This window comes from Rattus rattus, chromosome 1, assembly GCF_011064425.1.
Source record: "Rattus rattus isolate New Zealand chromosome 1, Rrattus_CSIRO_v1, whole genome shotgun sequence".
Lineage (NCBI taxonomy): Eukaryota > Metazoa > Chordata > Mammalia > Rodentia > Muridae > Rattus > Rattus rattus.
This window is the reverse complement of record NC_046154.1, coordinates 3,772,731-3,799,988: the sequence shown is the minus strand read 5'-3', so window position 1 is coordinate 3,799,988 and position 27,258 is coordinate 3,772,731. Positions and strand designations below refer to the sequence as shown.

Here is a 27,258-nt window from a genome sequence, read left to right as displayed (position 1 = left end):
AGACTCACGAGGCTCCGCCTCTCTGAGGGACTATTGGCAGTTAAAGGTTGCTGACAGGAGGAGTGTCCTTGAGTGGGGAAGCTGATATGTTGCCCATGCTCCAGTAAATAGCTCTAAACTCATGAAAGCAACCATAACTATTTCAGTGGGTCATAAAAGACATAAATGGACACGAAAGTAGTGGGGCTTACTGGGAACAAAATGTTTCAGTGGGTAAGAAGGAGATTGTAACAAAGAAGGGTGACTGTGACCAAAAGCCATTATGTGCACGTATGGAAATTTCGCTTCCCCTCCCGTATATATTTGCTGAATCTGTAGCGGGAAGAATGGATACAGCAACCAGTTTTCACAGATGCTCTCCAGAGATGTGCCTCCAATCCGGTGTGGAGGAGAAGCATCAAAACAACCTGGGGAGGTGTGCGGCGGTCCCGAGCTCCGCCCTCAAGTGGCAGGCTGTCCCCCTCGTCACGTGTTGGCGGCTAGCCAATCATCCAGGCTGGGCGGGGGAAAACTATGGAATGGTGAGTTTAGCCCCGTGCACTTTCTTGACAGACTTTAGGTTAATTCGTGTGACCTCATGTCGCAAAGCGGAGCCGAGCCTGAGCAGCGCCAGCAGGCTTCAGAGGCGGACGCCATGGCAGCGACCTTCCGGGCGAGCGGTAATTACTGGGCGGCCTGGACCCGCTGCAGTGCGGAGCCGAGCCTTCCCTTTCCGTAGGAAGTTCTAGTCCCAGTATCAAGGTTGGCACTCCTTCCCGAGGCCTGGGTGGCGGGCGAGGGAAGGAAGGGCCTGCAGGCCTTGTGGCACCGAAAGCGTTTAACCCTTTAACTCCCCTCTGGCAGCCTTTAGCTTCTAGAAACACTGCGCCGACCTAGCGTCCCTGAACTTGGGCCTGCTAAGGCATTAGAGCCATTGGGGAAGAGGGAGACAGGGAATTTTGCTGACTGATCCTTGACTGACTGTCCCCCAGAACACCAGCATATTCGCTACAACCCGCTCCAGGATGAGTGGGTGTTAGTGTCAGCCCATCGCATGAAGCGGCCCTGGCAAGGACAAGTGGAGCCCCAGCTTCTGAAGACGGTCCCCCGCCATGACCCACTCAACCCTCTGTGTCCCGGGGCCACACGAGCTAATGGGGAGGTAAGCCCGAACACCCAGCCACCAAGTGGAATAGGAGGAAATAGTTTTTCCTTATTACTGCTCTTCGCCCACAAGAGGGAGCAGTGCGCCTCCTTTTGAGTCAGTTCCCAGCAAGCAATTTTGATCCTTAGAAAGGGCCTCCCCCCCTGCAGCCTGTGTAGCCCTTGAATTCGGTCAGATGGTGTATTTCTAGCCTATTCTTGTCAGTAGGTGAATCCCCCCTATGATGGCACCTTCCTATTTGACAATGACTTCCCGGCTCTGCAGCCCGATGCTCCGGATCCAGGTACCCTCAATTTAACCACTGTTGGGGAGAAGGGAGACTGGATCTGACCGGGGAACCTGTGTTGCAGAGAGTAATACTCCTTTATTCCAGGACCCAGTGACCACCCTCTCTTCCGAGCGGAGGCCGCCAGAGGAGTTTGGTAACTATGGGTTTCCCCTCTTATAACCTCCAGCCAGGGCTGAAGACTAAGACCTGGGCTTGGGCCCTGCCCTTAGCACCCAACCCCTATCCCTTTGTCATTCTTCCCTCACCACCTAGTAAGGTCATGTGCTTCCACCCCTGGTCGGATGTGACGCTGCCACTCATGTCTGTCCCTGAGATCCGAGCTGTCATCGATGCATGGGCCTCAGTCACAGAGGAGCTGGGCGCCCAGTACCCTTGGGTGCAGGTCTGTGAGGGGGAGGTGTAACTTTGGTCTGGGGGAGTAGCAGTATTGCTTCCACAGGGTATGGTGAGGAGGGGTTGATGACTGTGTGACTGCTGAGTCCTTCTCCTTTTACCCAATAGATCTTTGAAAACAAAGGAGCCATGATGGGTTGCTCTAACCCCCATCCCCACTGCCAGGCAAGTATGTGGCAGGCTGTAATGGCTTTCTTGGCTGAGTGCACTGCCATTGCGGACAGGGGATAGGGCAAGAGAAATACATTGATAATTTGGAGGCTTAGAGCTAATGGACTCGCCTGCTGTTTCTTCTTTATCCTCGCCCCTTGACAGGTTTGGGCTAGCAATTTCCTGCCAGATATCGCCCAGCGTGAAGAGCGATCCCAGCAGACTTATCACAACCAGCATGGAAAGCCTTTACTATTGGAATATGGCCACCAAGAGCTCCTCAGGAAGGTGGGAGAGAGCTAGGCCCTGTGTCCGCAGGGAGTCCCTGGCCCTTTACCCTCCCAGGGAGACCTGCGGGAAAGGGGGATAGGACGTCAGCAGCCATCTAAAGGAATCCAATGGTGGCTTAGAGTAGGGTGCTAGCACAAGTGGAGAGACTCGAATTCTTTTGCTTGCCTGCCACTCACCCCCTCCCCCATCACACATTTCACTTCCATTCTGTGTGTCCAGGAACGTCTGGTCCTAACCAGTGAGTACTGGATAGTTCTGGTCCCCTTCTGGGCAGTGTGGCCTTTCCAGACATTACTGCTGCCCCGACGGCACGTGCAGCGGCTACCTGAGCTGACCCCTGCTGAGCGTGATGGTGAGTCTCCCGGGTAGGACCGTGGAACTGGGTGCTGAGTAGAATAGCCCTGACGGGACCAGCATCTATTCCCCGGGGTGAAAATCGGGCTCTGATTCCAGATCTAGCCTCCACCATGAAGAAGCTCTTGACCAAGTATGACAACCTATTTGAGACGTCCTTTCCCTACTCCATGGGCTGGCACGGTAAAGCTTTTGGTGTTGGGAGTAGTTCCAACAGTATTTCGGGGCTCCTAGATTCTGGCTTAGGGAACTACAATCCCTACGAGGTCTCAAAGCACTTGTTGGCTTTAAAACAACAGTCCAGAGCAGGGGTGCTGGGGCTCAGAGAGGAGAGATCTGGTGACACTGTTACTGATTGCTCCCTAATGCTTGAGCTCCCTGGTGGGAAATATTAGAGGATGTAATAATCGGGTACCTGGCCTAGTTTAGGGGAGGGGCTAGACTGAAGGCTGACAAAGGGCCTCCCATATCGTCTCTGTCTTCTTCTTGTCAGGGGCTCCCACGGGATTAAAGACTGGAGCCACCTGTGACCACTGGCAGCTCCATGCTCACTACTACCCCCCACTCCTGCGATCGGCTACTGTCCGGAAATTCATGGTTGGCTATGAAATGCTTGCCCAGGCCCAGCGTGACCTCACTCCCGAACAGGTCAGGGTTCACGCCCTGGGTCATCACATCCTCTCGCCTCATTTCCTCACGGGATCTCAGGATCTTGGCAGTCACCACCCCAACCAGCCTCATAAAAATCTTCACATTCCTAGAACTCAGTCCCTGCTCAGCTCCACCCCCTGGTGACTCCAGCTATCCTGAACTACTCTTCCCATCCCATAAGCCCTCCTTGGTATTTCTCGGGCCCTGAACTCCTCATGCAATTCCAGGTGACCCTTTCTCTCCCCAATTGCTTCTTGTCCCCTTACAGGCTGCAGAAAGATTAAGGGCGCTCCCTGAGGTACACTATTGCCTGACACAGAAAGACAAGGAAACAGCGGCCACCGCTTGACTGTGACCACAGCAGGGCCTTGAATCTTTGTACCCGACAGACCTGGAACCTGGAGTTCGGGCAGATGTGACATCAATAAAACTGCGTCTCATGTTCTAACCTTGTTTTCTGACACCAGAGGAGTGTGGACTTTTACATTCTGGAGTTTGGGTAAAGGCTAAGTGTGATTCCAAACACTCTTTGCCTACGGATTTTCAAAAGTTCGATGCAAGAATTCCCTTCACCAGGCCGGACATGATGGTGCATGCCTGTGAATCCACACATGGGAGACTGGATTAGGATTGTGGATTTGAGGCCAGTGCGGGTTACTTAGCAAGACCTAGTCTCTGAAACCAAAGCCAAGCTGGACTTTGTGTTGCAGGTCTGTCATCCTGGCTACCCAGTAGGCTGAGGCAGGAGGATTGCAAATTCAGGGTTAGCTCGGGTAGCTTGGTGAGACAGAGAAATAGGTCAGTGACAGAGTGTTTGACACATATGAGGCCCTGTAGTCAGCCCTAGGTATAGAGAAGAAATTCTACCTCTGCTCTCGAAACAATATTCCGTATTGTTTCTAATCCCCTTCGCTTGTGATACGGACAGCATGCTAATTTCGGAGACCATTTTAAAGTCTTGTGTTCCTAGCTTGGCAGAGTCTTCCAAAAGGCCAGAGTCCTTTGTATCACCGAGCCCATTGTCAGCTCACCAGGCCGGAGCCTCAGAGTTTGCTGGGGAGAGGGTGAGCACAATCCTAGTCCCAGTGGTCACCCCAGACACTGGGCTGCTGGCCAGAACCCTGGTTTTGCGAGTGGCCACAGCTAGACGCTGCTCCAGACCACAGGGGCTAAAGGGGCGGGTTGGGAGCGTGCATGTGGCTTTGTGCTCTTGGCTTCCTCGATCTCTATGTGCAGCGGATGTCGCTTCAGTACTGTACCTATGCTGCCAGGATTGCACGGGGCACAAAACAGTGCTGAGCATGCCGGGGACAGCCAGAGATAGCCCCAGGGCCTAGAATGATCTTGAGTCAACCTCCTCTCTGGATCTGTTTTTCCTTCCATAGTGGAGGAACTACGGGGCATTTGACATTTGAGAGCAAATACCACGAGGTGTTCTTCAAATTCTAAAGCGAATGTAAGAGCTGTGACAGACGCGGGGATGGCTAGACTGCCTTTCATCCATTCTTTTCCAGGGGAACCAAGTCTTAGGGCCCGGAAGTCACACCCAGCCTGGACAAGTGACTGGCCCTGGTGGAGAAAACCCTGGCTTTCTCTCCCTGCCATCCACCCTGGGGCCATTCTTCTTGAGACCTTGGAGGGGTGGAAGGGGGGATGGGTGCCTGGGACTGGGCATGTTGTTGCCTGGGGCTGGAAAATCAGACAAAGTAGGCACTTCCCTTACTGGCTAGGTAGGTGGTTGGTTTCTTTAGGGCAAACACAAAAACACACTCCCTAACCTTGCCAAAGGTTTGGAAACGCCTGGGAAGTTTTAAAAACGGTACAGCGAGATGCAACGAGAAAGATTCTGATTTCAGTGGCACGGGGATTACGCCTGACTGTTTTAAACGTGTAAGAGAACTAGACCAACCACTGCCCCCTATCTTATCTGGAGTCAGGGGCACCTTCATGGAATGCAGTCAGCTGCCCAGTTGGTTCAGTAGAGAACCTGAGGCTGTGTGGGCGACAGGGAGAGGAAGGGCCTGGCCACTTTAAGACCTGCTGTTCCTGGGAGAACAGGCCTTCAGGAGAGGTCTGAGGAATGCAGTTTCAGGTTTTGTCCTCGCAATCCTACTCTGGCACCCTCCTCTAAGTTCCAGACGGGACAGGAAGTGTCTAGAAGCGGTGGAAGTGATTGGCAGTTGGAGGCTCCAATGGGCCAAGAGCCCCCGCTGCTTCACCTCTCTTCTTCCATTGGCGCTGGGAGGAGCCGCCCCCCACTGCCGGAGCTCAGCACTGCAGGGAGTAGAGGCCGGGGCAGAGGGTGAGGGCGGAGGGCGCTGGCGGCGGCTGCCGCAGAAGGTGAGGCCTGCTGGGACCCGGGTGTTGACTCCCAAGTCCTGCCAAGAGGGGGCGGGGCAGGGTGGTGTTGATCTGAAGGGCAGGGAGTGACTGATGGACTGTGAGTGTGTGTGTGGCGATGTCAGAGTGTGTAGTTCTGAAGCTGGTGTCATCTGGTGTGTCTGTCAGCTAATTGCGACTTCGTTTGAGAGTGTGATTCCAACTGGGTACCGCAGCTGGGGGAACGTGTCTGTCAGTAGGCAAGCTTTCTTTTAGGTGTTTGTGAGAAGAGCTGTGACCACACCAGGGAATGTGTTTTGGGAAGCTTCTGTGGGGTCTAGATGTTGTCTGCCGGTGTGGGGCTTTTGCGTACTGATGTGTGACTTCAGTAGAAGAACAAGAGTGAGGCTTGTGACTGTGATGTGTCCTGTGTCCTAGCCTAGACTGTGTGGGAGTGAAGCTGTGTTCGTATATTCGGGAACTACTTAAGTTGTCGAGGGAGACTGACTTTTCTATCCAGCCTGCAGCCATAGACAGATCCACACCCCCCAAACTCCCAAGGCATACTGCTTTCCTTCTTCCTCTGCTCAAGAGTTGATGGGGGCTGAGAATGTTCAGTGATAGAGCACTTGTCTGGGGTGAGCCAGGGCCTGGGTTACAGCTCCAGGGCTGAGACAGTAAGTCCCATCACTGGTCCACTGCTCTTATTTAAGACAGGGCCACATGTATCCTAAGCCTCTGGATTCCTGGGGTTACAGATGTGGCACATCTGTTTTTATATGGTGCTGGGCATCAAACCTAGGGCTCTGTGCATGTCAGGCAAGCTCTACCAACTGATCCATAGCCCTAGGTCCCTGATCTAGTGTTTCTGTTTTTGTGCCTGATTCTGTTTCTTTACATTTCTTTCTCTGTCCCCACAATTATCTTCCTGGAGAGATTTTTATGTCTCTTCACAACTTTCCCCCCTGAGGTGTCTCATGTTTCTACTTTTCTTTTTATTATTATTATTATTATTATTATTATTATTATTTATTTATTTAATGCATATGAGTCTTCAGACGTACCAGAATAGAACATCAGATCCCAGTACAGATGGTTGTGAGCCACCGTGTGGGCTGCTGGGAATTGAACTCAGGACCTCTGGAACCTCTTAACCACTGAGCCATCTCTCCAGCCCATGTTTCTACTTTTCTAGTTCTGTCTATAGGCCGTGTCTGTCCCTTAGTGTCCCTCTGTTTGAGTTCCCAGTTTACTGTTTCTGGGCACACAAGGACTTGTAGCCTTGACAGGACTCTGATCTGGCTTTACTAAGAGCTCCTGTGAGCTCCTGATGGTTAGGAGGTGCTTTTGGGGGGAGTATAAGGTAACCCCTCCCCCCTCGACACACACGCATGCATACATACATAAAGCATGCATCTCTGTGTCAGTGGGACCTCTAGTAGGCTAAGCTGTGTAAATGTATCTGAATGTATGTATCCGTGTGTGACTGTATCTGAGAACATGAGTCTGAGGGTAACTGTGTGTCTTGTATATCTGGCATCAAGGGATCAAAGGCATTTCCTGGTGCTGAGGCCCAACCCGTGCAGGGGGAAAATAGAAGTGACTGGAACTTCCAGGGGAGGGGAAGCTGGTCTCTGGCCTTTCCTTATATTCATTCTCCTGGAAACACAGCCAGCTGCGCCCCAAGGAAACACTGTTGGAGAGTGGGAAGAGCAGGAAGGCGTGTGTCTGTGTGTTCATTTCTTTTATTATGTCCACATGTGTTCAAGGGAATATCTTCGCGTTAGTTAATTACCTAGTGAGTCCCCGAGTAAATAGGCTTTGGTGGCTTTGTGAAAACAAAGGAAATCTAGCGATGGACGGGGGACATAAGCAGAAGCTGTCCTCCTCCTCTCCTTCTTGCTGGTCCTGGCTGTGTCTCTGGCTTCCTTTCCAGCCTGAGGGGGGAGGCCTCTTTCCTTCCCAGGCCCTAGGGTGGGAGGGAATGAAAGGGAAGAGGAAGGAGTGGAGGAGGGGGCCTGCTCAGCGCTAAGGCCCGAAGGGGGCGGGGCTGGACATGGGAAGGAGGGGATGGTTCTGGGGTCCCAGGACTCAGTAGAGCTGGAGGCAGTTCTCCTGTAGATGGGAGTCTTGGAGGCCATGAGCACTCAGTCACTGTGATTTTCAAGGTAGGGTGGGGCTGGGACCCTGGGGTGGGGGGCAGTAAGACAGACAGGGTCTCATTCTGCCCTTCTCTGGAGAGGTCTTGTGGTACTTTGATAAGGGCTTGCCATCTACCCCTTCTTATTCCCTTCATCTGCTGCTGCTCCTCTCCAGCCCAGAGTCCCCCTCAGCACCCCACTCCTTCCCTGTATGCACATTTCTCAAACTTTGAGTCCCTGCTGCTCCAATCCAGACCTCTTGCATATGGGCCCCAACTTCGTTGCCTTTGCTCCTGAACACTTTTTCTTCCCCCCACTTGGTGCTGTGGCCCCCACATCAGGCGCCTGCTCCTGTAGGCTCCCAGCTCCCCTCCCTTCTCAGCCACCCTGTCTCCATCTGCTGGCTCCTCGCCCGCTCCCAGCCTCTGGCAGGAGCCAGGGCATCTGGATCCGCTTAATTCTACAGCCCCAGCCTGCACCCTAGCTCCATCCAGCCTCACAGGCTTGAGAGCAACAAGACTTCAAGCCAGGCCCATCTGAGTAGCCCAAGTACTAGAGCAAGAAGCCAGGCCTAGGCCAGAGGCTTAGCAGCCAGAGCAGGGCTAGGCCTCAGGCTGGGATTATGGGGGGGCATTTGGACCCATCATGCCAGCTCCCTATCTAGGGTGAGGAGGTTTGCTGTATGTGGCCCAGAGGCAATAATTAGCCTTGGTCAGGTTGGGGGTGAATGCCAGAATTCCCAGCACCTGAATCGTATGGGTTAATGGGAGTGGCTGAGTCAGTGCCAATCTTTGGTGCCAGAGGTGGGTGCCAAGGATAGTGTGTTGTGTTGAGGCAGGGGGCGGGGGTTGGGGGGGATGCTAGCACAGTCTGTTGCCTCTGGCTTTTGTTCTGGGCCCTAGGCCCAGGACTGGGTTGAACGTGTGTGTGTGTGTGTGTGTGTGTGTGTGTGTGTGTGTGTGTGTGTGTGTGTGTGTGTTTTCACAAACACAAGGACAAATACATACAGCATTAGGTATATGGTGGGAAAGGGGAGTCCAGGTTAGATTCCCCAGTCATTTCCAATAGCTTCACTTCTCTTGATGCTTCAGTTTTCCTTAAGGAAGGCCCAGCTTTGGTGAGGATGCACCGGGCTTTAGCTCATGGATGATGAAGTCCTAAGCGTCCTCTTTCTCCACAGATGAGCAGCAGCCGCTCAGGGCTGACCAGGGTCCTGGTGGCCGTGGCTACAGCCCTGGTGTCTTCCTCCACCCCCTGCCCCCAAGCTTGGGGTCCTCCAGGTAAGAAAATGCCTCTCTGGCTCCCAAGTATAACTTTGTGCTTTGACACAGTGATCCCACCCAGGGCTCAGCAGCCTACTCCTCAAGCTATCATTCTCATAAATGGGTACAAAAAAGTAATAACTGCCTTCTACAGGGGTCCAGTATGGGCAGCCTGGCAGGCCCGTGATGCTGTGCTGCCCTGGAGTGAATGCTGGGTAAGTGTTCACCTGTCTGTCAGTCACAGCCCTTTCCTGACCCTGCTCAGACCTTATGTTCCCTCCTGTGCTCTCTTCTTCTGGCCCTAATTCCTTGCTTGTGTGCCCTAGCCCTCCAAATGTACTCATTCAATAGAAAATGCAGCCGGTGTTGGGGATGTTGCTTGGTGCCAGGCATACGCAAAGCCTTGGGTTTGATGCCTAGTAAAACCATCCATCGGCCAACTAGCCAGTGTGTTCAAGTACCTGCTAAGCGCCTGGTCTGTTGTAGGCTCCGAGATACAGCAAGATGTGTGTCTTCAAGAGCTTTCCCCTTAGTGGGGGGAAGGCAGGCAGCAAACACACAAGAAACTTGGTCAAAAAGGGCCAGTGGTGCGCAGGTTAGAGCAGATGCACTCCTGACGAGGCAGCAGCTGGCGAAGACTCCCGAGGTGGGAATGACCTCAGTGCTAAGGAGAGGCCTGTAGGGAAGGAAGGTTGGGATGACAAAGGAAAAGAAGGTAACAGTAGACCACAAAGACTGTGTAGAGTGGAGGGAATTTGGGCTTGAGTTTAGTCTCCCTTCTTTCTCGTCTTTATTTTATTTATGCATTTATTTTGGTACCTGGGAATGGTCTGGAACTCTCTGTAGAGTTCCAACTGGCCCCAAACTCGTGAACCTCCTGCTTCGGCCTCCGAGATGATGCTCACACACAACCACGCCAGGCACGGAATCGTGGTTTGATTGCAAGTGTGCTTAGACGCTCTCAGAGAAGAGCTGGGTAGCCAGACCTAGTCTCTCTCTGCTTCATCTCCTCATCTCTCCTCCAGGACTCCAGTGTCTTGGTTTCGGGATGGGGACTCGAGGCTGCTCCAGGGACCTGACTCTGGACTAGGACACAGACTGGTCTTGGCCCAGGTGGACAGCCGTGACGAGGGCACTTACGTCTGCCGGACACTGGATGGTGTATTTGGGGGCATGGTGACCCTGAAGCTGGGCTGTGAGTTAGGGAAGGTGGCAGTGAGGGGCCGTGGGAGTCCCAAGGGAACCTGGGACCGGAACAAGCCCTCTGGGATGGAGCTAGGAACGGTCTCCAGCTGTGCCCTCTGTCCCCAGTTCCCCCATCTCGGCCAGAGGTCTCCTGCCAAGCAGTAGACTACGAAAACTTTTCTTGTACTTGGAGTCCAGGCCGGGTCAGCGGTTTGCCCACCCGCTACCTTACTTCCTACAGGTATGTGTGGGTGTGTCTGGTATGTGTGCCTATGGAATTGGGGTTGCTGGCATGACATGGTATGGGAGACAGGGAGGGGAGGTTCTGACAAATTTCCAGAGAAGATAAGGGCCTCTTTTCCCTCTGACCTCAGATGGTAACTTTTTTTTTTTTTTTTTTACCAGGAAGAAGACCCTGCCGGGAGCTGAGAGTCAGAGGTAGGACAGGAGAGAGAGAGACTGGGGACTCTAACTTGTGACCTATTTCCAAAACTCAAGACGACATCCTCCCTTCTAGGGAGAGTCTGTCCACTGGGCCTTGGCCATGCCCACAAGACCCCCTGGAGGCTTCCCGATGTGTGGTCCACGGGGCAGAGTTCTGGAGTGAATACCGGATCAATGTGACTGAGGTGAACCCACTGGGCTCCAGCACGTGCCTACTGGATGTGAGATTACAGAGCATCTGTGAGTACCCAGGCTCCTTCCAGATCCATCACAGAGACTCCACACAGACTCACACTCCCCTTGCCCCAACTTCCAACTGGCCTTCTCCTTTTCATAGAGACCAAGTAGTCACACCGGGCTCCATGCACACTCTAGGGACTCCCGTCCCTCCCGGCGCCTAGTTGACTCCTGCTTCTGGACCCTCTGCCCAAGGCAGCCTGAACTCATGCTCTCCCTACCTAGGGGAAAGGCTTGGTCCTTTTCTTTTTCTTGATTTGAGTTCGGGAGGGGAGAAGGCAGTAAACTTAGGCTGGAATTTGGGCCTATGAGTCTTCTGTGGATGGAAAGATAAATCTTATCATTCAAAGTTATCAAAATTCTGGTTTCACATTGCTGCCTATCTTATAATAATGACAGGTAGGTCCTGAGGCTCAATGACTAATGGAATTTGACATTTCCCTTCTTTCCTGGGATGTTTCTGACTACAGCACCTTTACACACACACTGTGGGGAGGGATGAGTACCCATCGCTTACCCTGAACTTTGTGTCTGGCTACCCCTAGTGCGTCCTGATCCACCCCAAGGGCTGCGGGTGGAATCAGTACCTGGCTACCCGAGACGCCTGCATGCCAGCTGGACATACCCTGCCTCCTGGCGTCGCCAGCCCCACTTCCTGCTCAAGTTCCGGTTGCAATACCGTCCAGCACAGCATCCAGCCTGGTCCACGGTGAGGTCTGCAGTGTGCCTCAGTCTTGATCTTCCCGTGCTGTCTCTGGTTTTGAGAGCCCAAATAGTCTGCATTGCCTCTAGGCACTGGCAGGTCTCAGAAGACCTGGTTCCCCCTCTAGATAAGTGTTCCCAGTGTTCCCAAGGTGTTGAACTGGGTGCTGAAGTTGTAGCCATAGGACTCCTGTCCCGGGTAACTAACCATAATGCATGCTTGTTTGTGGATGGCGGAAATGGCTTTTTTTTTTTTTTTTATTAACTTGAGTATTTCTTATTTACATTTCTGAGTGTTATTCCCTTTCCCGGTTTCCGGGCAAACATCCCCTAATCCCTCCCCCTCCCCTTCTTTATGAGTGTTCCCCTCCCCATTCTCCCCCCATTGCCGCCCTCCCCCCAACAATCTAGTTCACTGGGGGTTCAGTCTTAGCAGGACCCAGGGCTTCCCCTTCCACTGGTGCTCTTACTAGGATATTCATTGCTACCTATGAGGTCAGAGTCCAGGGTCAGTCCATGTATAGTCTTTAGGTAGTGGCTTAGTCCCTGGAAGCTCTGGTGGAAATGGCTTTTTTAAAACATCACTTCTAGGGGTTGGGAAAATGGCTTAGTCAACAAGCACTGCATAAACACTAGGACCCGAGTTTGAATCCTCAGAATCCACATGAAGCCAGGTGAGAGAGCGTAGTTTGTAACCTGAGTGCTCCAATAGCAAGAGGCTCCCCTCTAGACACAGGAGAATACCTAGAAGTTCATGGGCTAGCCAGGCTTCTATGCAGCTGAGAGCAACAAAGAACTTGTTTCAAACAACGCAGAAGGCAGAAAGACTTACTCCTGAGTCTGTCCTCTGACCACCACACGTGTGCTGTGGCACACCCCACCACACACACACACACACACACACACACCCCTACCACACATACACATCCCACCACCCACAGCCCCCCACACACAGAGAGAGAGAGAGAGAGAGAGAGAGAGAGAGAGAGAGAGAGAGAGGGAGAGAGAATAACTTTTAGGAAAGGGGGTACCTTTCACCCAGAGGACCCTGCTCATCGTATACATACTCCTACTCCTGTATCCAGGTGAAAATAGTTGATCTTCACATCCAGAAATGTCAAAGTTGGGTTAGCATCCGTCCTGGGAGGCCACCCCTTTAGTTCATAATCCACATTCAGAGCCATCTGCCTGCAGGGCACCCCGACGCACATTTGACATGTTTTCTCCGTTAGGTATAGTCACCCTGTTTTACAGATGAGGAAGCTGAGACATAGAAGGGCCCACAGTCCACTCAGCAAGTAACGTAAAGTTTGAGCACAGACAGACCGACACCACAGGCCCTCTAGTAACCTCTGCATACTTCCAGTTTCCAAATCCCAGACATAGATTTCGTCCCACCAGCCACCCCACATGGGGCCTAGACCCTCCCCACCAGGTTGATAGGGATGGCAGCAAGGGCGAGGGCTACTCGTCTGTGGTGGGGCTGTGTACGTTCCCCACTTCCAGCTCCGACCACACCCTGAGGAGCCGTCTTTACTTCCAGGTGGAGCCCATTGGCTTGGAGGAGTTGATAACAGATGCCGTGGCTGGGCTGCCCCATGCGGTACGAGTCAGCGCCAGGGACTTTCTGGATGCTGGCACCTGGAGTGCTTGGAGCCCAGAGGCCTGGGGTACTCCTAGCACCGGTGAGAGACAGAAACAAAAAGGGTGGGGCCCTCATCCCAGAGCAACTACCTGCTAGACAGTTCTACACCTCCCCTCAGGAGGGTCTTTCAGCACTGCTGTGCTGTCCTATGCGATGGCCTTGCCGGCCTGCAGCCCCACCCTGACTTTACTCCCTGTTTCCACCTCTGCACATACAGACCACATGTCTGCAAGTCGACAAGCCAGATCCCCGGAAGCTGGCCACACCCTTTGAAACTGCCTCCTAGACCCCTACCTCAGACTTAGGTTCTAGCCCTGCCCCTGCCTTAGAAAGGCAGAAGCTTCTATGCACACCTCTCGGGTTTCATCTTTCTTCAGGTCCCCTGCGGGATGAGGTACCGGGGAGCCGGGGACACGAACAGCAGCTAGAGGCAGCAGCTCAGGAGGACAGCCCCGCTCCTCCAAGCCCTTCCTTGCAGCCAGACCCAAGGCCACTTGGTACGTTTGATGGATTGACAAAGCGTGTGGAGGGCGAGAGTCCTAGACAGAAGGCGGCACCAAGAATGGCTAGCATTGCTCTCCCAGTGACATGTGGCCTTTTCCTTCAGATCACAGGGACCCCTTGGAGCAAGTGGCTGTGTTAGCATCTCTGGGAATCTTCTCTTTCCTTGGTCTGGCTGTTGGAGCCCTGGCTCTGGGGCTCTGGTGAGTGAGTGTCACAGGCTCCTTAGCCGTAATGCCCAACAGCTGCTTTAGTGCCCCGGGGACCACGTCCATTCCCACCCTCTGCTGATTGTCTGCTGGACCTGCCTGGTTTTTGGAACCACTTCTCCCTGCCCGACTGTCCTGTCACGATTCCTCATCCTTTGCTAATAAATCCTCTTGGAGGAGAGAGGTACCAGGGAGACAGCTGCCCTTTTATGTTTCAGGCTGAGGCTGAGGCGGAGTGGGAAGGACGGGCCTCAAAAGCCTGGCTTCTTGGCACCAATGATCCCAGGGGACAAGCTTCCAGGCGAGTAGCACTTGGTCATCTCAGGGCTTGATCGAGTGTCTGGCTTGAGAACCAGATGCCCTGTTAATCTTGTGGGTCCCGGGAATCACTGGAGTTGAGTCTTCTCTTTATATCTAGGCGAGGGGCGAGCAGGTAGACTTTCATTCCCCAGTGCCTCCCACACACCCACTTAGATGTCTTGGCTCCATGCTTGCTGCTGTCCGATTTGAAAAGTTAAATCTTATTCCTGTGGTGTGTTGTGAGTGTGCATGGTATGTGCATGCAGGCACACGTGTCATAGCATGCATTTGGAGCCTTAACATGGGTTCCGGGGACTGAACACAGGTCATTAGGCTTGCTTGCTTGGCACATGGCTCCGAGCATCTTGCCACCCCTACCCTTGGCCCAGAGCTATATTTACTTCCTTATCTTTAGGGTGTTAGGGCTCCCTAAAAAAGGGGGGCTCCTCTGTTCCACCTTAGAGTGTTTGGCTTGTGATGTCCTCCTTTCATTCTCACAATGTCTGCATCCAGTCCTCCGGTCTCCTGATATGCTCCCTGTTCTTTTAGGAATCCCAAACCTGCAGAGGACCCCAGAGAACTTCAGCTGATCCCATCTGTAACCCTGTCGGACTGGGGTGGTTAAATGGACAGGCAGGAGGAGGCAGGACAGCGGATCCCTAGGGATGGAGGTCTCAGTTCGAAGTCTGGAGCACTTTTCTTTGACACCTGTACTCCAGACTTGCTGCCAGCTGCTCACCCTCTGGACCTCTGATGCCGTCCTTGGAAGGAAGTCCGCCTTGAGCGTGTATAGAAGTCTGTGTCCCTGTGACTGTGTGTGTGAGATGGGGAGAGTGCGTTCTCTGTGTGTGTGTACAGATGATTGGAGAGTGTGCATGTGGTCTTGGGCTTGGCTCTCCCGGGGAGCGTGGAGCGTGAAATAAAAGAGACGGACGTTTTTGGAGATTATCGTCTAATGTTGCTTTATTACTTTTGCTTTTGGGGGCTTGGGCACGTTTTCTTTTGTAGTACCGGATTTAAACCGGGTAGGGTCCCCTGGAGCCTTTTCCCATGGCGTTCTAACCACCGAGCCAGGCTGCGGTTCTGGGGATGGACACAGACACTGCGCCGAGCCAGGTGAAGCCTGGGAAGGGAAGAGTTCAGAGCTAGGCTCACGTTTGGGGGACGCGCTTAGGTGGGGGGTTCAGGAGTTGGGGGCAAAAGCCAGTCAGAATTAGTAACAGGGCTAGGGTCAGGATGAACCTCGGGATCAGACTGAGGGCAGAGTTAGGGGTAGGAAGGTGGGGGGCAGAGCTCACACAACAGCCTGGAGGTGGCAGTCCCCGTCAGCCTCCTGCAGCTCCACACGGACGATCCTCCTCAGTAGTCTGGTTGGGAGTGGTTGCCTATAGAGCTGAGTACAGCAGCTAGTGCTGGAGGGCAGTGGCAAGGCTGGAGAGCAATAGGGCCACACTTCAGAGAGGTATAGACCCACAAGCTGCTCTACTGAGATAGCTAGAGGTCGAACTTTCTGGGCTCTGTTCCCTCTAGTCCACTCACTCAGCATTCCACACCCTCTGGAGAACTTACCTGCTTCCGGAACTGGGCTCAGAAGCAACAGTATCAGCGGGAGGCTGCCCGTCAGGGAGAGCCCCTCCATGCCGCTCAGCCTGGAGGTTCCTTGCTTTCTTTCTCTGGCTCCCCCAGCTTTTATCTAGCTGTCTTTGCCTCGGGCGAGGTGAGTCAGACACAGGCGGTGATGCCTGGCTTATCTTGTGATACTGAGTCCTAATCTTGGTCTGTTTCCGTGACCCTATCCCCTTTCCGAACTGCGGTTTCTCTACAGGCTTCTAAGCCCTGAACCGAGAAGATGGGAGAGGGCTAGGGAATGGTGTAGGGGTCTGATGTTACAGAAGCTTAGGACAGCCATGACCCACTGTGGCATCTCCTAATGGCCACTTACACTCACACCCATAGCCACACATTCACAGTCATACGTTGGTCATGTAACCTCAGAAAGTCACGCCCATGAATGTGTGCCCACAGACAAAAGTTACACAGATCCAGTTATACCCAAAAGCCCCACTGTGATCCATCCTATTTCTGATGGAAGTTGGTGAGTGGGTAGGAACAGAAGGCAGGCCAGCACTAACCTGCCTTTATCTCCTCCTCCCCACACCCTGCCCCAGCCTGCATGCTTTTAATCAGGAGAAATGGATGGGACTGGGACCCTAAAACAGACTCTTCTTGGCTAATGGGGAGATGTTTACCATGAAGGAGGGAAACTGAGGCAGACGAGGAAGAGAAAAGTTCTTTGGTGCCAGACTGCTGGTGTTAAAACAGGTGGGGGTATGGTGGCACACGTCTAATCTATCACCAGCACTCCACAGGCAGAGGCTAATCAATCTCTGTGAGTTTGAGACTAGCCTGGTCTACACAGTGAGTTCTGGCCCAGCCTGGGCTACATAGTGAGATCCTGCCTCAACAAACAAACCAATCAACAAAACTCCCAGAAGACAAAGCCCATCTCCCAAATCTCACCTTCTTGCTTCTCCTTAGTCTTGTTCCACGGATGCCAGCCTGTCAGCGGGAGCCTGGGGGGTTCCAGACTTAGTCTCTGGCTTGTTGGAGGCATCGGACTCAAGAACAAAGTTAGGTCGTCTCTTTTGATTCAAATTCTATCATCTTTCCATTCTGGGCTTGAAGGAACACACCCTCACACCCTTCCCAACCCAGGTTCAGAAATAACCATTTTCCCAAACTCAAAGCACCCGTACCCTGTCCTGTGCGCCCTTCCATCAGAAATATGGGTGTCCTAACATGGTTCAGTGGGATGACTGTGGAAAGGCAAATGCAACACAGTGGCACTCTGGAGCATAACTGGACCTGAATGCAAGGTCCCTACTCTTCTGAGTAGAAGCTTCTGGGAAGCTGTAAACCACCTAGGGTGGGGCGTGTTTATTGGACGAATGCCCTACACTCCTAATCTGGGGATTTCAATTTTCAAGTTCTGCTCTGGGTTTAAAATATAAACTGAGTCATAACACCGAGAATCCATCCCTTATCTGGATACTGAATTTCCTGCTCCGAGGTCAGTCACCCTCTGTGGAGTAGAGATCTTAGGACAGGATTTCCATGCCTCTGAGCACCTAAGCCTTGCTTCCTCCTGACCAGGATGCGACCCATAGGCCCCTTCTGGAAACTTTCTCAGAGGTCTTATGTGGACCCAGGGCCACTCAAAGCATTTGAAGGGGTCTTTGATGTAGACATTGGGAGGGAACGGCTAAAAGTTTGCGCTCATGAAGGTAACCCACAAGCCAGAGGCCACTTATCCTGAGGTTTTGATACCAGAAACTTCAGGGCATCTCTTGCTCCCCGTCTAGGTCTTTGTCCCGGGGCTTGGGTGTTCCACCACAACAGAAATTCTAAGGAAGTGCCCCTCGCCCGCCCCACCCTCCCCATTCCATCATCCTATCTATACGCTCTCTGCTGGTTGCTTGCCATTTGTGAGCTCTCTGGACTTGTCAATCCAGAGATCTTTGGAAGGCAGAAACATTTTCCTGGCTGTGCACCCTTCTCTCCTGATTTTGGCTTCTCCGAAGGTATGGAGGCCAAGTCTTCTTTCCCGGTACAGTGAGCTATGGCAGGGGCAGTGCCAGCCTAAAAGTCAGCTTTGGGCTTAGCCAGGATCCAGGCTGTCTCCATAGCGTGATCCTCAAGTGCCTGTTCTGGAGTGGGAGTCAGTGTCTATGTGGCGGTGCAGAGGAGAGTCTGACTGTCAGCCACTGTAAGGGTTAACTCCCAGAGTGATCTGGGTGGGCAAGGTAAACATTGGGGGGGGGGTAGCAGGATTCTTAGCAAACTGCAAGTTCTCCCTGATGTCAAGGACTTTTAAAACTGTGATGGCCAGGGTGCCAAGCCCGAGAACCTGAGTCCCATCCCTGGAACCCATACGGTAGAAAAAGAGAACTGACCCTCACAAACTGTCCCTTTGACCTCCGCATGCACATGCACTGTTATGGGCACACACACATTACAGACATACATGATAAAAATTAAATACAAACACACACACACAAATTTGGGATCAGACTGGGGGAGCCAGTTTGGGGTTTGGACTATAGGAAGGAACTTGGACCCTCAACCCTTGTCACTCTCCTGGGGTACACTGCTGGAGGCAGCTTCTAGGAACTGGTCCTTCCTCTCACTGACAGCTGACTCTACAACTTTGGCTAAAATGTTTTAGACCCACTCCCAAGAAAAGATTCTCCATACATCTGGCAAAGTCACGGCTAGAGGAAGATGGTAACAGCTGAAGTTGTGTGAATACTGGGAAGTGGTGGACAGATGTGGCCTACACTCTCAGTGTGGGTGCTTTTGGGGAGGGCGTGGCAGGGAGCCAGTCACTGATAGTAATTGGCAGCTTGACCTTTAGGGACATTGGAGGCTTAGACATGCAAGGGCTTCCTACCAGGGAGGGATGCCCTGTGGGCTAAGAAACAGCAGGTGTGGAGTGGGATTCCCAGCACCAGTGGCGGCTGCGGCGGTAAAGTCAGGAAGGCAGTGGGCGTGACTTTAAATCTTTAATGCACCGGCTGTCTGTGCAGCAGCGGTGGGGGTGCGACAGAGGAGACCGCGACCTGAGCGCTGGGGAGCAGGCCTCAGGCCGCTCGACAAACAGCTCATTAGGCCCCGCAGAGGCTCCAGCTTCTGCTCCCGGGGGTGCGCCGAGCTGTAGGGCGACCCGACAATGACATGAGGCGGGGCAGGGGCGCCTGGACTCCCCCACATCCGTCCACCGACACTGAACCTCGTTCATGCCCCCACGAGATCGCAGCCCCCTCACCTCCGCTCCCTGCGCCACATTCGCAGCCAAGGAAAAAAGTAGAAGCAGCCCCAGTAGATCCTGCAAAGACAAGGCAGAGCCGGACCGGGAGGGGCGGGGCTGACCCACAGACCCCACCTCTGGAACCTAGCCCTCAAGAAAGCCCCGCCCCCAAGGGCTGGACAGCAGCAGCCCACGCCCCTCGAGGGCCCGCTCCGCCCGCCCCGGGACGTTCACCTTCCCCCACCCCCGGCCTCATATCCCTCCTCCGCATCTCCCGCCTCCACTCACTCCTCCTCCGCTTCCAGCGCCACCTCGTATCTCCTCAATCGCGACATGTCTCGAGCTCCGAACGGTTCCTGGGGAGCAGCATGATAGGAACACTTATTCCCAGTTGCAAGTCCCCTTCTCCATCATTCCCAGGACGAGTCTGAATACTCCTCAGGTACACTGAGGCAGGTGGCCCTCCCGGAAGCCAATGGTCACATCGGGACAGGATGGGATGGATGATATGGAAATCACTACAAGTTAAAGCGTTAGGAGGATGGCTATCTAGGGACCGGAACCTGGAGTCACCAAGGAAAGAGGTCTAGCGGCAGTATAGCTGGGACGTTTAGGCCCTGAATGGAGATTTTTAAGGGGCTGGAGTCACCTGAAGGGGGGCTCAGGGGTCGGTACAGCCTAAACTCCCCGCCCTCCCTGGCTCCGCCCCGGAAACGGACCGTTAACAATTACATCACAGGGATACCTTCACACTCTAGGGGTGGGGCTTGTGTATCACCCGGAAGGGGAGGAACCAGGTTTCCGTCAGAGGAGGTGGGATCAAAATGTTACGTTAAGAAGTGGTTTTGTATTTTTTGTTGCTTAAGGGATGTAGTCGGTGTTTATTAAGATGTTGGACACGCAGGACCCTCCTTTCTGAGGTGGAGTCAGATTTTAGAATTACACAGGTTGGTAGACTGTGACCTTGTCTCAAGACAGCAGTAAAAAGTGTTTTGGGATTCTCCTCATAGTGCCTCTCTCCCCTGCGCCCCCACTTTCCTGACTTTTACCTTGTTAATTGTTTTTCTTGTTTGCTCAATCCTTGAATGACCTCAGACCAGAAGGAATAGGCCACCAGTGAGAACACAGCCTAGAGCAGGCTAAGTTATGGAAATATTTCTTAGCTCAGTGGCCTTGGCCAAATCATAATTTTTTTCACATCCAATTACTATGGAATGTCTAGGAAATGCCATGCCCACCTTCTTTATATCAGATTTTTAACTCGTTGATCAGTGTCTTTGGAACCCTTCTTGTAACGGACATCTAGAGTGGAACAGTTGTTGAAGACCGTCCTCTTAAATCTATGAAGCCTGAGGCTAACTTTGGGGTGCAGCTGTCAGAAATGAATGCAATAAGAGCTGCTAACAATATTTTTCATTGGGTGGATTCCCCACTGTCTTCCTGCTTGGAGGGGGAGGGTCCTTCTTAAACTTCTTGGTAGCAGCATTAGTCCTTGCTTGGTTTCTGTTCTGACAACCACAACAGTCAAGAGTTTGGATAAGAGGTATGTTGGGAAAGACACCTTAGCCTTTTGTAGAGGGCCAGAATTTGGTTCCCAGTACCCAAGTCGGGTGGCTCACAATCACCTGTAACTGTGGCCTCCAGGAGGAGCTGATGCCTCTGGTCTCCAAGGGCACTAGCCCTCATGTGCATGGACCTCATAATTAAAAATAAAATCTTTAGCCTCTTCTTGAGGGTGGGCGTCAGGGTAAGGAATAACCTCCAGCTGCCTTCACTTTCCTGTCATGATGGACAGACTGTGACTTGAGCCAAAATAAACCCTTTCTCCCTTAAGTTACGTTTGTCAGGGGATTTTATGACATCAACAGAAAAGAAACAAAGGCACCCCTCTTCTTCCCTATGGTTCTGAGATGTGTGAGGGCTGGAGGAGGAGGGAAGATACAGCCCCTCATTCTCTGGGAGCACAATCATAGGGCGGGGCAAGGCTTGAGGAAGTCACTTCAGATCCCCCACTACGGTGTGCTCAGACTCACTGCAGGGCCTGCGCAGCCATCCTCTGAACTCCACTCCTCCTGTGGATTAGCAAAGGCAAAAGAAAGCTCTTTAAAAATCAGATCTCATCCCTAAGTCTTGCATTTCTGGTTGCTAAGATTTTGCCCTTTTGGCCCGGCCATTCCCATCCTTCTCCTATATTGGACCCATTTTTCTATGTTCCCTAGCTCCCAGGAATATCCCAGGAATATAACGATGAGAATAGTCCCAAGCACCCCTTCCTACCATGCTCTCCCTTTCTTGAGCGTTGAGGGGTTTTTGAGGAGAGATGTTGGTCAGTTCACAGAGAATTGAGGGAAGTAGGGATGAGAGACATGGGAAGCAGGTCCAGGATGCAACTTGTCTGAGTCTACTGAGAAAAATTGTATAAAAATTACACAAGTCGATTCATTACTCAGAAATAGGTAGGAAGGGATAGTGGAAGCCTGGGTTTGCTGTGAGCCAGGTCTCCAAAGGATGCCCTTGTCCAGGACATAAGGTGCCTTGTCCTGTACTGCACGTATATGGCAGATGAGGGACCCAAGAAGGGAAGCCACTCTGAATTTTATACTGAGGTGATGAGATCTTCCATGCCGTAGCATGGAAGGCCTTCCTGTTTCTGGGGGTGACTGTTTCCGGTCTGCTTGTCTCAAGATATCTCAATCCTAGCATACGCTGTGGCTGGCTGTGCTTGGGAACAAGTGAGAGGGTGAGTGAGAATCAACCCAAGGGCATGTGAAAACAAGATGCAGGGAACCCTGGGGGGGTCCGGGGGGAGTCTCCTAAGAAGACTACTGTGGGACTCTAGGCCTACTGTGGGACACTAGACCTACTGTAGGACAATCCAAGGGCACATGGAGAACAAGACTGGAGAAAGCGCAGGTGGGGGTAGTCTCTTAGGAAGACTACTGTGGGACACTAGACCTACTGTGGGACAATCCAAGAGCACATAGAGAACAAGACTGCAGAAAGCTCAGGTAGGGGTAGTCTCTTAGGAAGACTACTGTGGGACACTAGACCTACTGTGGGATGCTAGGCCTACTGTGGGATGCCAAGTTGTTTGTTTACTTCTCAGCCTTGGGATATTTAATCTGGTGGACTTAACTGTGGTCCTCATTTTTCAGATCCTTTCTTCCCACTGTGCACCTTTCTTCCCTCTTCTATTGTTCCCTTCACCTTTCTAAAGGTGATCAGTTATGGCATTAATATTTGTTGATCCTTAAATACCAGGTGCCATACTAAATACCTTGTCTCATGACAGCTCTATGAAGTAGATTTCTTGAGGGCTGTTTCTGTTCGTGCTGGCCACTTTTCTTTCTCCTCTATTTATTTTTACTATTACTACATTATGATGACGACGATGATGGCAGTGGTGGTAGTGATGGTGATGATGGTGGTGGTGGTGATGATTAAAGACAGGGACTGTCTGTGTAGCCCTGACTGTCCTGGAACTTGCTATGAAGACCAGGCTGGCTTTGAACTCACAGAGATTTTCCTGCCTTTGCCTTCCTGTGCCTCTGTGCCTGGTTCTGACTTACTATTTTTGAGACCAGATTTTGCTATGTGTTTCAGGCTGGCTTTGGACTTGGGGCACTCTTTGCACCCCGTTCTCTCCAGTGCAGCATTACAGGAGTTTGCCATTTTCTATGGTAGTGGTGGTGGGGTTACCAGCCACACTGCTGTGATCCCAGTGTGCCAGTCCTTGAACACCACCGCGGTAGATTAAAGGCCCAGGCATTTAACACAAGCACAGCTAACCAGAGCTTCTCATGAGATTTGACGTTTGGATGCTAGATCCGTTACCATGAGAATTTAGACTGGACAAAGCACAGAAAAAAAGAGACTGGGTGCTGAGTTATAAACAGGACGTCTGCATCAGGCCTTTCCTCCCTGCTGTGGGTCAGGGAACATGGTAGACAAGGAGTGGAAAGCTTGGAAGAGCCGGAGGAAGGGGAGGCATGCTGTGGAATGCAGTTTCCTGACCACGAGTGACACGTCTGGCCTGCTCATGAATGCACAGAAGCTACGGTTACCTACATACGACCGCCACAGGATCAGCTAGCCGAGACTCTGTCATAGGTGGGGTGGATGATCTCTAGGTCCACCCCTTACTGAGGAGCTCTTGCAGTTGATGGCTGTAAGGGCAGCGGGGTGAGGGGGGTGGATCATTCTTTTTGGAGGACATGGCTACCGGCCGCTCGTGCTCCAGTGGAGGCCCCACACCCATGTACATATAGGCAGCACTAACCAGACTGAGTGGGTTATCAAAAAAAAAAGGGCTGGAGAGATGGCTCAGCAGTTAAGAGCACTGGCTGCTCTTCCAGAGGTCCTGAGTTCAATTCCCAGCAACCACATGGTGGCTGGATATGATATGGAGGGATATGATGCCCTCTTCTGGTGTGTCTAAAAAACTACAGTGTACTCATATAAATAAATTTAAAAAAATAAAAAATAAAGTTGGGAGGGAGACGTGTTGCTGGAAGAATGTGGGGGAGTTGGAAGAAGGAAATGGGGTTAGATATGACCGTATTTCATTATATGCCTGTATGGAAGTCTTAGAAATAAATAGAAATAAAAAACAGGGGAGCTAGGGAGATGACTCCAGTGTATGGCTCTTGCAGAGGACCCGAGTTTGGTCCCTGCATCCATGTCTGACGGGGCTCACAGCTGCCTGCAGCTCTAGCTCTAAGTGATCCACCCATCACCTCTGACCTCTGAGGACACCAGAACACGTGTGTCCAGAAGCCCCTGTACACACAACTAGAAATAATAAAAATAGATCTGAAACAACCCCTAGGTGTCTAGTGGCCATGTTTGCTGCTACTAGGAGATCAGGAAATGACAAGAACATCCTACCATAAGAATAAGACCCCATACTCAGAAGGTATTAAGCGAGGAATGACGCTAGGATCAGAGGTGAGAACTTGAATCCCTATATTACTGATGGTCAGTCAGGGTCTGGGCCGGGTCCTTCCAGGTCCTTGGCTTCATTATCCAAAGAATCGCACGTGGACACTCACCCAGATTTGTACAAGTAACAAGTACTCAGAACAGATCAGAAGAGACGACCCAAATACACTGTAAGGGGGCCGCCAGTCACACACATGAGTGAAGATCCAAAAGGCCCCACTTTTTCCTCTCTCGTATATTGCATCCTGGACAGTTTCAACCCCCTCCCTTCATCCGGTCTCTCCCCTCATCCCCCAAACCCCCAGATTCACCCTGCTTTGTCTCTCCTCAGGAAAGAGCAGACCTCCCAGAGACGTCCACCAAACGAGGCATAACAGGCTCCAATAAGACCAGGCGCACACATTCCGTCAAGGCAGGACGAGGCAGAGCGAAAGGGTCCCACCAGTAAGCAAGAGTCAGGAATTGTTAGAATAGGGTAGCTTGGTGTTCTTGAAGGGTCCAGTTCTTATTTGCGGCTTCTTTTTATGGGGTTAAAGAGGAGTGGTTTCATCACAAGTGCTGCAGTGGGGTGGTCTTCTGTCCTGACTGATAGATTAGGCTATATTATCATTTTCCTTATATACCTGACCCTTCCCATAATGCCCCGACTTTAATCATGTGCACATCCCATGGCACACAGGAAGAAGATGGTAAATAGGGCATTCCCCCTCAGAGCTCACTTGAAGACATATACTCCCCAGACTGACTCAGACTAGATCAACCTTTCTGTCTTTAAACTGGACACACTGCGGATACAGTTGAACGGATAGGAACCATCTAAATTTGACTATCCCCAGGAGCTGAGACGTCTGTTGTTCAGAGAGGGAGGTGTACCCGTGGAGCTCTGAGGGTGTCCTGCAGTTGCTAAATGCATTGTTTGGAGAGGGCCCTATGTGAACAGTACCCACTGGTAAAGGAACTAAGCTGCCAGGTGTGTTAAAGCAAGAGGGAAGGGGCTGAGTAATCCAAATCAAGTCCCATTACTAAATGATTTCCCATGTTTGCCTGGCTTGCCTGGATTCAGTCAGGGTTGAAGACCAAATGGTTCCTAAGATTTATTTTTAAAAAAAATTGGGGTGTGTGTGTGTGTGTGTGTGTGTGTGTGTGTGTGTGTGGCCGGCCCAGATACTATATCAGGTCCCCCGGAGGTGTAGTTATAAGCGGTTGTGAGTCACTTGACCTGGATGCTAAAATTGAACTCGGATCCTCTGCAAAAGCAGTACGTGCTCTTAACCACAGAGCCAGCTCTCCAGTTCTGAAGGCAACCTTTTGATCCTCCTGCCTCTGCTTCCTGAGTGCTTGAAACTGTCCGTCACCGGGCCCTTGACTCATGTCTGTCATTTTAAATGTTACTACGCCAGTGCTTGCCTAGTATGCACGGAGTCCTGCTTTTGGTTTCTACCACGACACAAATCAGGCACCATAGGTTGTAGAACCATGTACTTGGGAGGTAGAGAAGCAGGAGAATCAGGAGCTCAGTTTCATTCTCAGATACGTAGTGAGTTCTAGGTTTGTGTGGCCTATCTCAAAAACCTGTCTCAAAAACCAAACGATAAAGACAACAACAATAACCAGTGGGAAAAAACCCCTGCCCCAGTTAACTTTTTTAGAGTGTTTTGTTTCATGTATATATGCATACCATATGCATGCTGTACCCTGGAGGACCGGAAAAGGGTATCGGAACCCTAAGAAATGGAGTTACAGATGGTTGTGAGCCACCATGCAGATGCTGGGTCACAAACCAGGGTCCTCTGCAGGAGGAGTAAGTGCTTTAACCTCTGGGCCATCCATTTCGATTCTTATCTGCCCTGTTCCAAACCCAAAAGCAAGCTAGCACTGAGCAAAACAAAGGGCTTCCTAGCCAACCGGCTCCATTAGACTGCCCGTTTTTATTACGGCAGTATATCACTGTGCTTTCCAAGCGGAGCCTCAAAATATTTCTCCAAATATTCCTCTTAGGAAAAAGAGAATTGTCCTTGTGTGGCTATGTGTGCAATTGTACATGTCTGTGACTACACATTTCTACATCTCAGGCATTTCCTTGAATGAATACATATGTATGTACATGTATACAGCGTATACATATATATTATATCCACGCTGTAAATGTGTACCTATGTACGTATGGAACATATTAGGATACTCCGAAGGTGTCAACACTTTATCTGGGTGGAAGTGGGAGTTGGTTTTCTGGAAGCTTTTCTTCCTTCCTTCTTTCTCTCTCCTCCCTCAGGGTTGTGCTATCCCGACACTCATTATGTAGTCCTGAGCAGTTTCTAACAATTCTAACTCTCCTGACTTAGAAGTTTTCTGCCTTACCCTCCGAAAGACGTGGGCTCTTCTTTTCTATAGTTTACTACAACTCGAATGTGATAGAGATCACTATAATTAATCTCACACATGTTGACGCTGTGCCTTGATCATGTCCACCCCCACTTCTCTGTGAGGTTACCTTCTGCCCTCTGCTCTCTTTCTTACACCTTCCCAGTCCCTAAATAACCTTCTTTTTCTTTTTTTCGGAGCTGGGGACCGAACCCAGGGCCTTGCGTTTGCTAGGCAAGCGCTCTACCACTGAGCTAAATACCCAACCCCACTAAATAACCTTAATTGCCTCCCATTCTCCTTTCCCCATCCCTAGTGACCATCACTGCAAGGATTTTCTTTTAAAGATTTATTTAGTATATACAGCATTCTGCCTGCACGTATACCTCCATGCCAGAAGAGGGCACCAGATCCCATTACAGATGGTTATGAGTCACCCATGTTGTTGCTGGGAATTGAACTCGGGACCTCTTGAAGAACTGCCAGTGCTCTTAACCTCTGAGCCATCTCTCCTGCCCAAGAATTTTGTTTGTTTGTTTTAGATAAATGTCTCACTCTGTAGCCCAGCTGGTCTGTAACTCATTATGTAGGGCAGGGTAGCCTCAAAGTTACAATTCTCCTGTCTCGGCTCCTAAGTGCTGGTATTACAGACATGTGCCTATTCTGTACTTTTACACAATTCCAGTTTTCATAACTGAGAAAAACTGGTATTGTTTTCCCATGCCTGGCTTGTGTCTCTTAAACTGAGCCATCTCTCCAGCTGGCTTGTGTCTCTTAAATAAAATCTGAGGACACTCTTTTTCAATTTGTTCTTTTGTGGAACCCAGTTTCACAGGACCTGCAGAGGACATCCTATGCCTAGGAAAAGGAAGACACAGGGCTGGCTTAAGATCTCAACTTTGAGGCCTGCAGAGGGAGTCAAGGGACTAAGC

General features: G+C 51.5%; 3 protein-coding genes across 7 annotated transcripts; 2 read left to right on the top strand and 1 right to left on the bottom strand.

Moving 5' to 3' along the window:
* Window positions 1–479: 479 nt before the first annotated feature.
* Galt (galactose-1-phosphate uridylyltransferase) lies at window positions 480–3,737 on the top strand. The gene is made up of 11 exons (XM_032892204.1): window positions 480–659; window positions 972–1,141; window positions 1,352–1,427; window positions 1,518–1,566; window positions 1,686–1,815; window positions 1,935–1,991; window positions 2,142–2,264; window positions 2,487–2,619; window positions 2,721–2,804; window positions 3,115–3,269; window positions 3,541–3,737. Exons 1-11 carry the CDS (start codon window positions 578–580, stop codon window positions 3,619–3,621), a joined length of 1,140 nt encoding a protein of 379 aa, XP_032748095.1. The 5' UTR covers window positions 480–577; the 3' UTR covers window positions 3,622–3,737.
* A 1,789-nt stretch (window positions 3,738–5,526) lies between these two features.
* Il11ra (interleukin 11 receptor subunit alpha) lies at window positions 5,527–15,160 on the top strand. The gene is made up of 13 exons (XM_032892194.1): window positions 5,527–5,612; window positions 8,913–9,012; window positions 9,149–9,209; window positions 10,020–10,189; window positions 10,306–10,420; window positions 10,585–10,617; window positions 10,697–10,863; window positions 11,406–11,569; window positions 13,106–13,247; window positions 13,585–13,704; window positions 13,815–13,911; window positions 14,136–14,218; window positions 14,767–15,160. The coding sequence occupies exons 2-13, from the start codon at window positions 8,913–8,915 to the stop codon at window positions 14,805–14,807; spliced, it is 1,293 nt and encodes a 430-aa protein (XP_032748085.1). The 5' UTR covers window positions 5,527–5,612; the 3' UTR covers window positions 14,808–15,160.
* Window positions 15,161–15,162: 2 nt separating this feature from the next.
* On the bottom strand, window positions 15,163–19,777 carry LOC116891260 (C-C motif chemokine 27-like). Of its 5 annotated transcripts, none has more exons than XM_032892149.1 (6): window positions 19,674–19,777; window positions 19,313–19,380; window positions 19,043–19,102; window positions 16,738–16,835; window positions 15,516–15,648; window positions 15,163–15,340 (listed from the first exon to the last, which is right to left on the bottom strand). In XM_032892149.1, exons 2-6 carry the CDS (start codon window positions 19,357–19,359, stop codon window positions 15,184–15,186), a joined length of 495 nt encoding a protein of 164 aa, XP_032748040.1. In that variant the 5' UTR covers window positions 19,360–19,380; window positions 19,674–19,777; the 3' UTR covers window positions 15,163–15,183. The 5 variants fall into 5 exon arrangements, with proteins under 5 accessions (XP_032748040.1, XP_032748058.1, XP_032748048.1 ...); XM_032892167.1 differs by having other exon boundaries at window positions 16,738–16,790; XM_032892157.1 differs by lacking the exon at window positions 19,674–19,777 and having other exon boundaries at window positions 19,313–19,673.
* Between the last annotated feature and the right edge of the window lie 7,481 nt (window positions 19,778–27,258).

Excerpts from the sequence above, each read along its gene's own strand:
- Galt (XM_032892204.1), top strand. The coding sequence starts at position 578 with ATGTCGCAAAGCGGAGCCGAGCCTGAGCAGCGCCAGCAGGCTTCAGAG. Across the intron at positions 1,567-1,685 it reads GAGGCCGCCAGAGGAGTTTG|TAAGGTCATGTGCTTCCACC; the intron begins GTAACTATGGGT and ends CTCACCACCTAG. Across the intron at positions 1,816-1,934 it reads CCCAGTACCCTTGGGTGCAG|ATCTTTGAAAACAAAGGAGC; the intron begins GTCTGTGAGGGG and ends TTTACCCAATAG.
- LOC116891260 (XM_032892149.1), bottom strand. The coding sequence starts at position 19,359 with ATGTCGCGATTGAGGAGATACGAGGTGGCGCTGGAAGCGGAGGAGGA. Across the intron at positions 16,836-19,042 it reads ATGTGGCGCAGGGAGCGGAG|TCCGATGCCTCCAACAAGCC; the intron begins GTGAGGGGGCTG and ends TTTGTTCTTGAG. Across the intron at positions 15,341-15,515 it reads TGCCACCTCCAGGCTGTTGT|GCTTCACCTGGCTCGGCGCA; the intron begins GTGAGCTCTGCC and ends TTCCCTTCCCAG.
- Il11ra (XM_032892194.1), top strand. The coding sequence starts at position 8,913 with ATGAGCAGCAGCCGCTCAGGGCTGACCAGGGTCCTGGTGGCCGTGGCT. Across the intron at positions 9,013-9,148 it reads CCAAGCTTGGGGTCCTCCAG|GGGTCCAGTATGGGCAGCCT; the intron begins GTAAGAAAATGC and ends TGCCTTCTACAG. Across the intron at positions 11,570-13,105 it reads AGCATCCAGCCTGGTCCACG|GTGGAGCCCATTGGCTTGGA; the intron begins GTGAGGTCTGCA and ends CTTTACTTCCAG.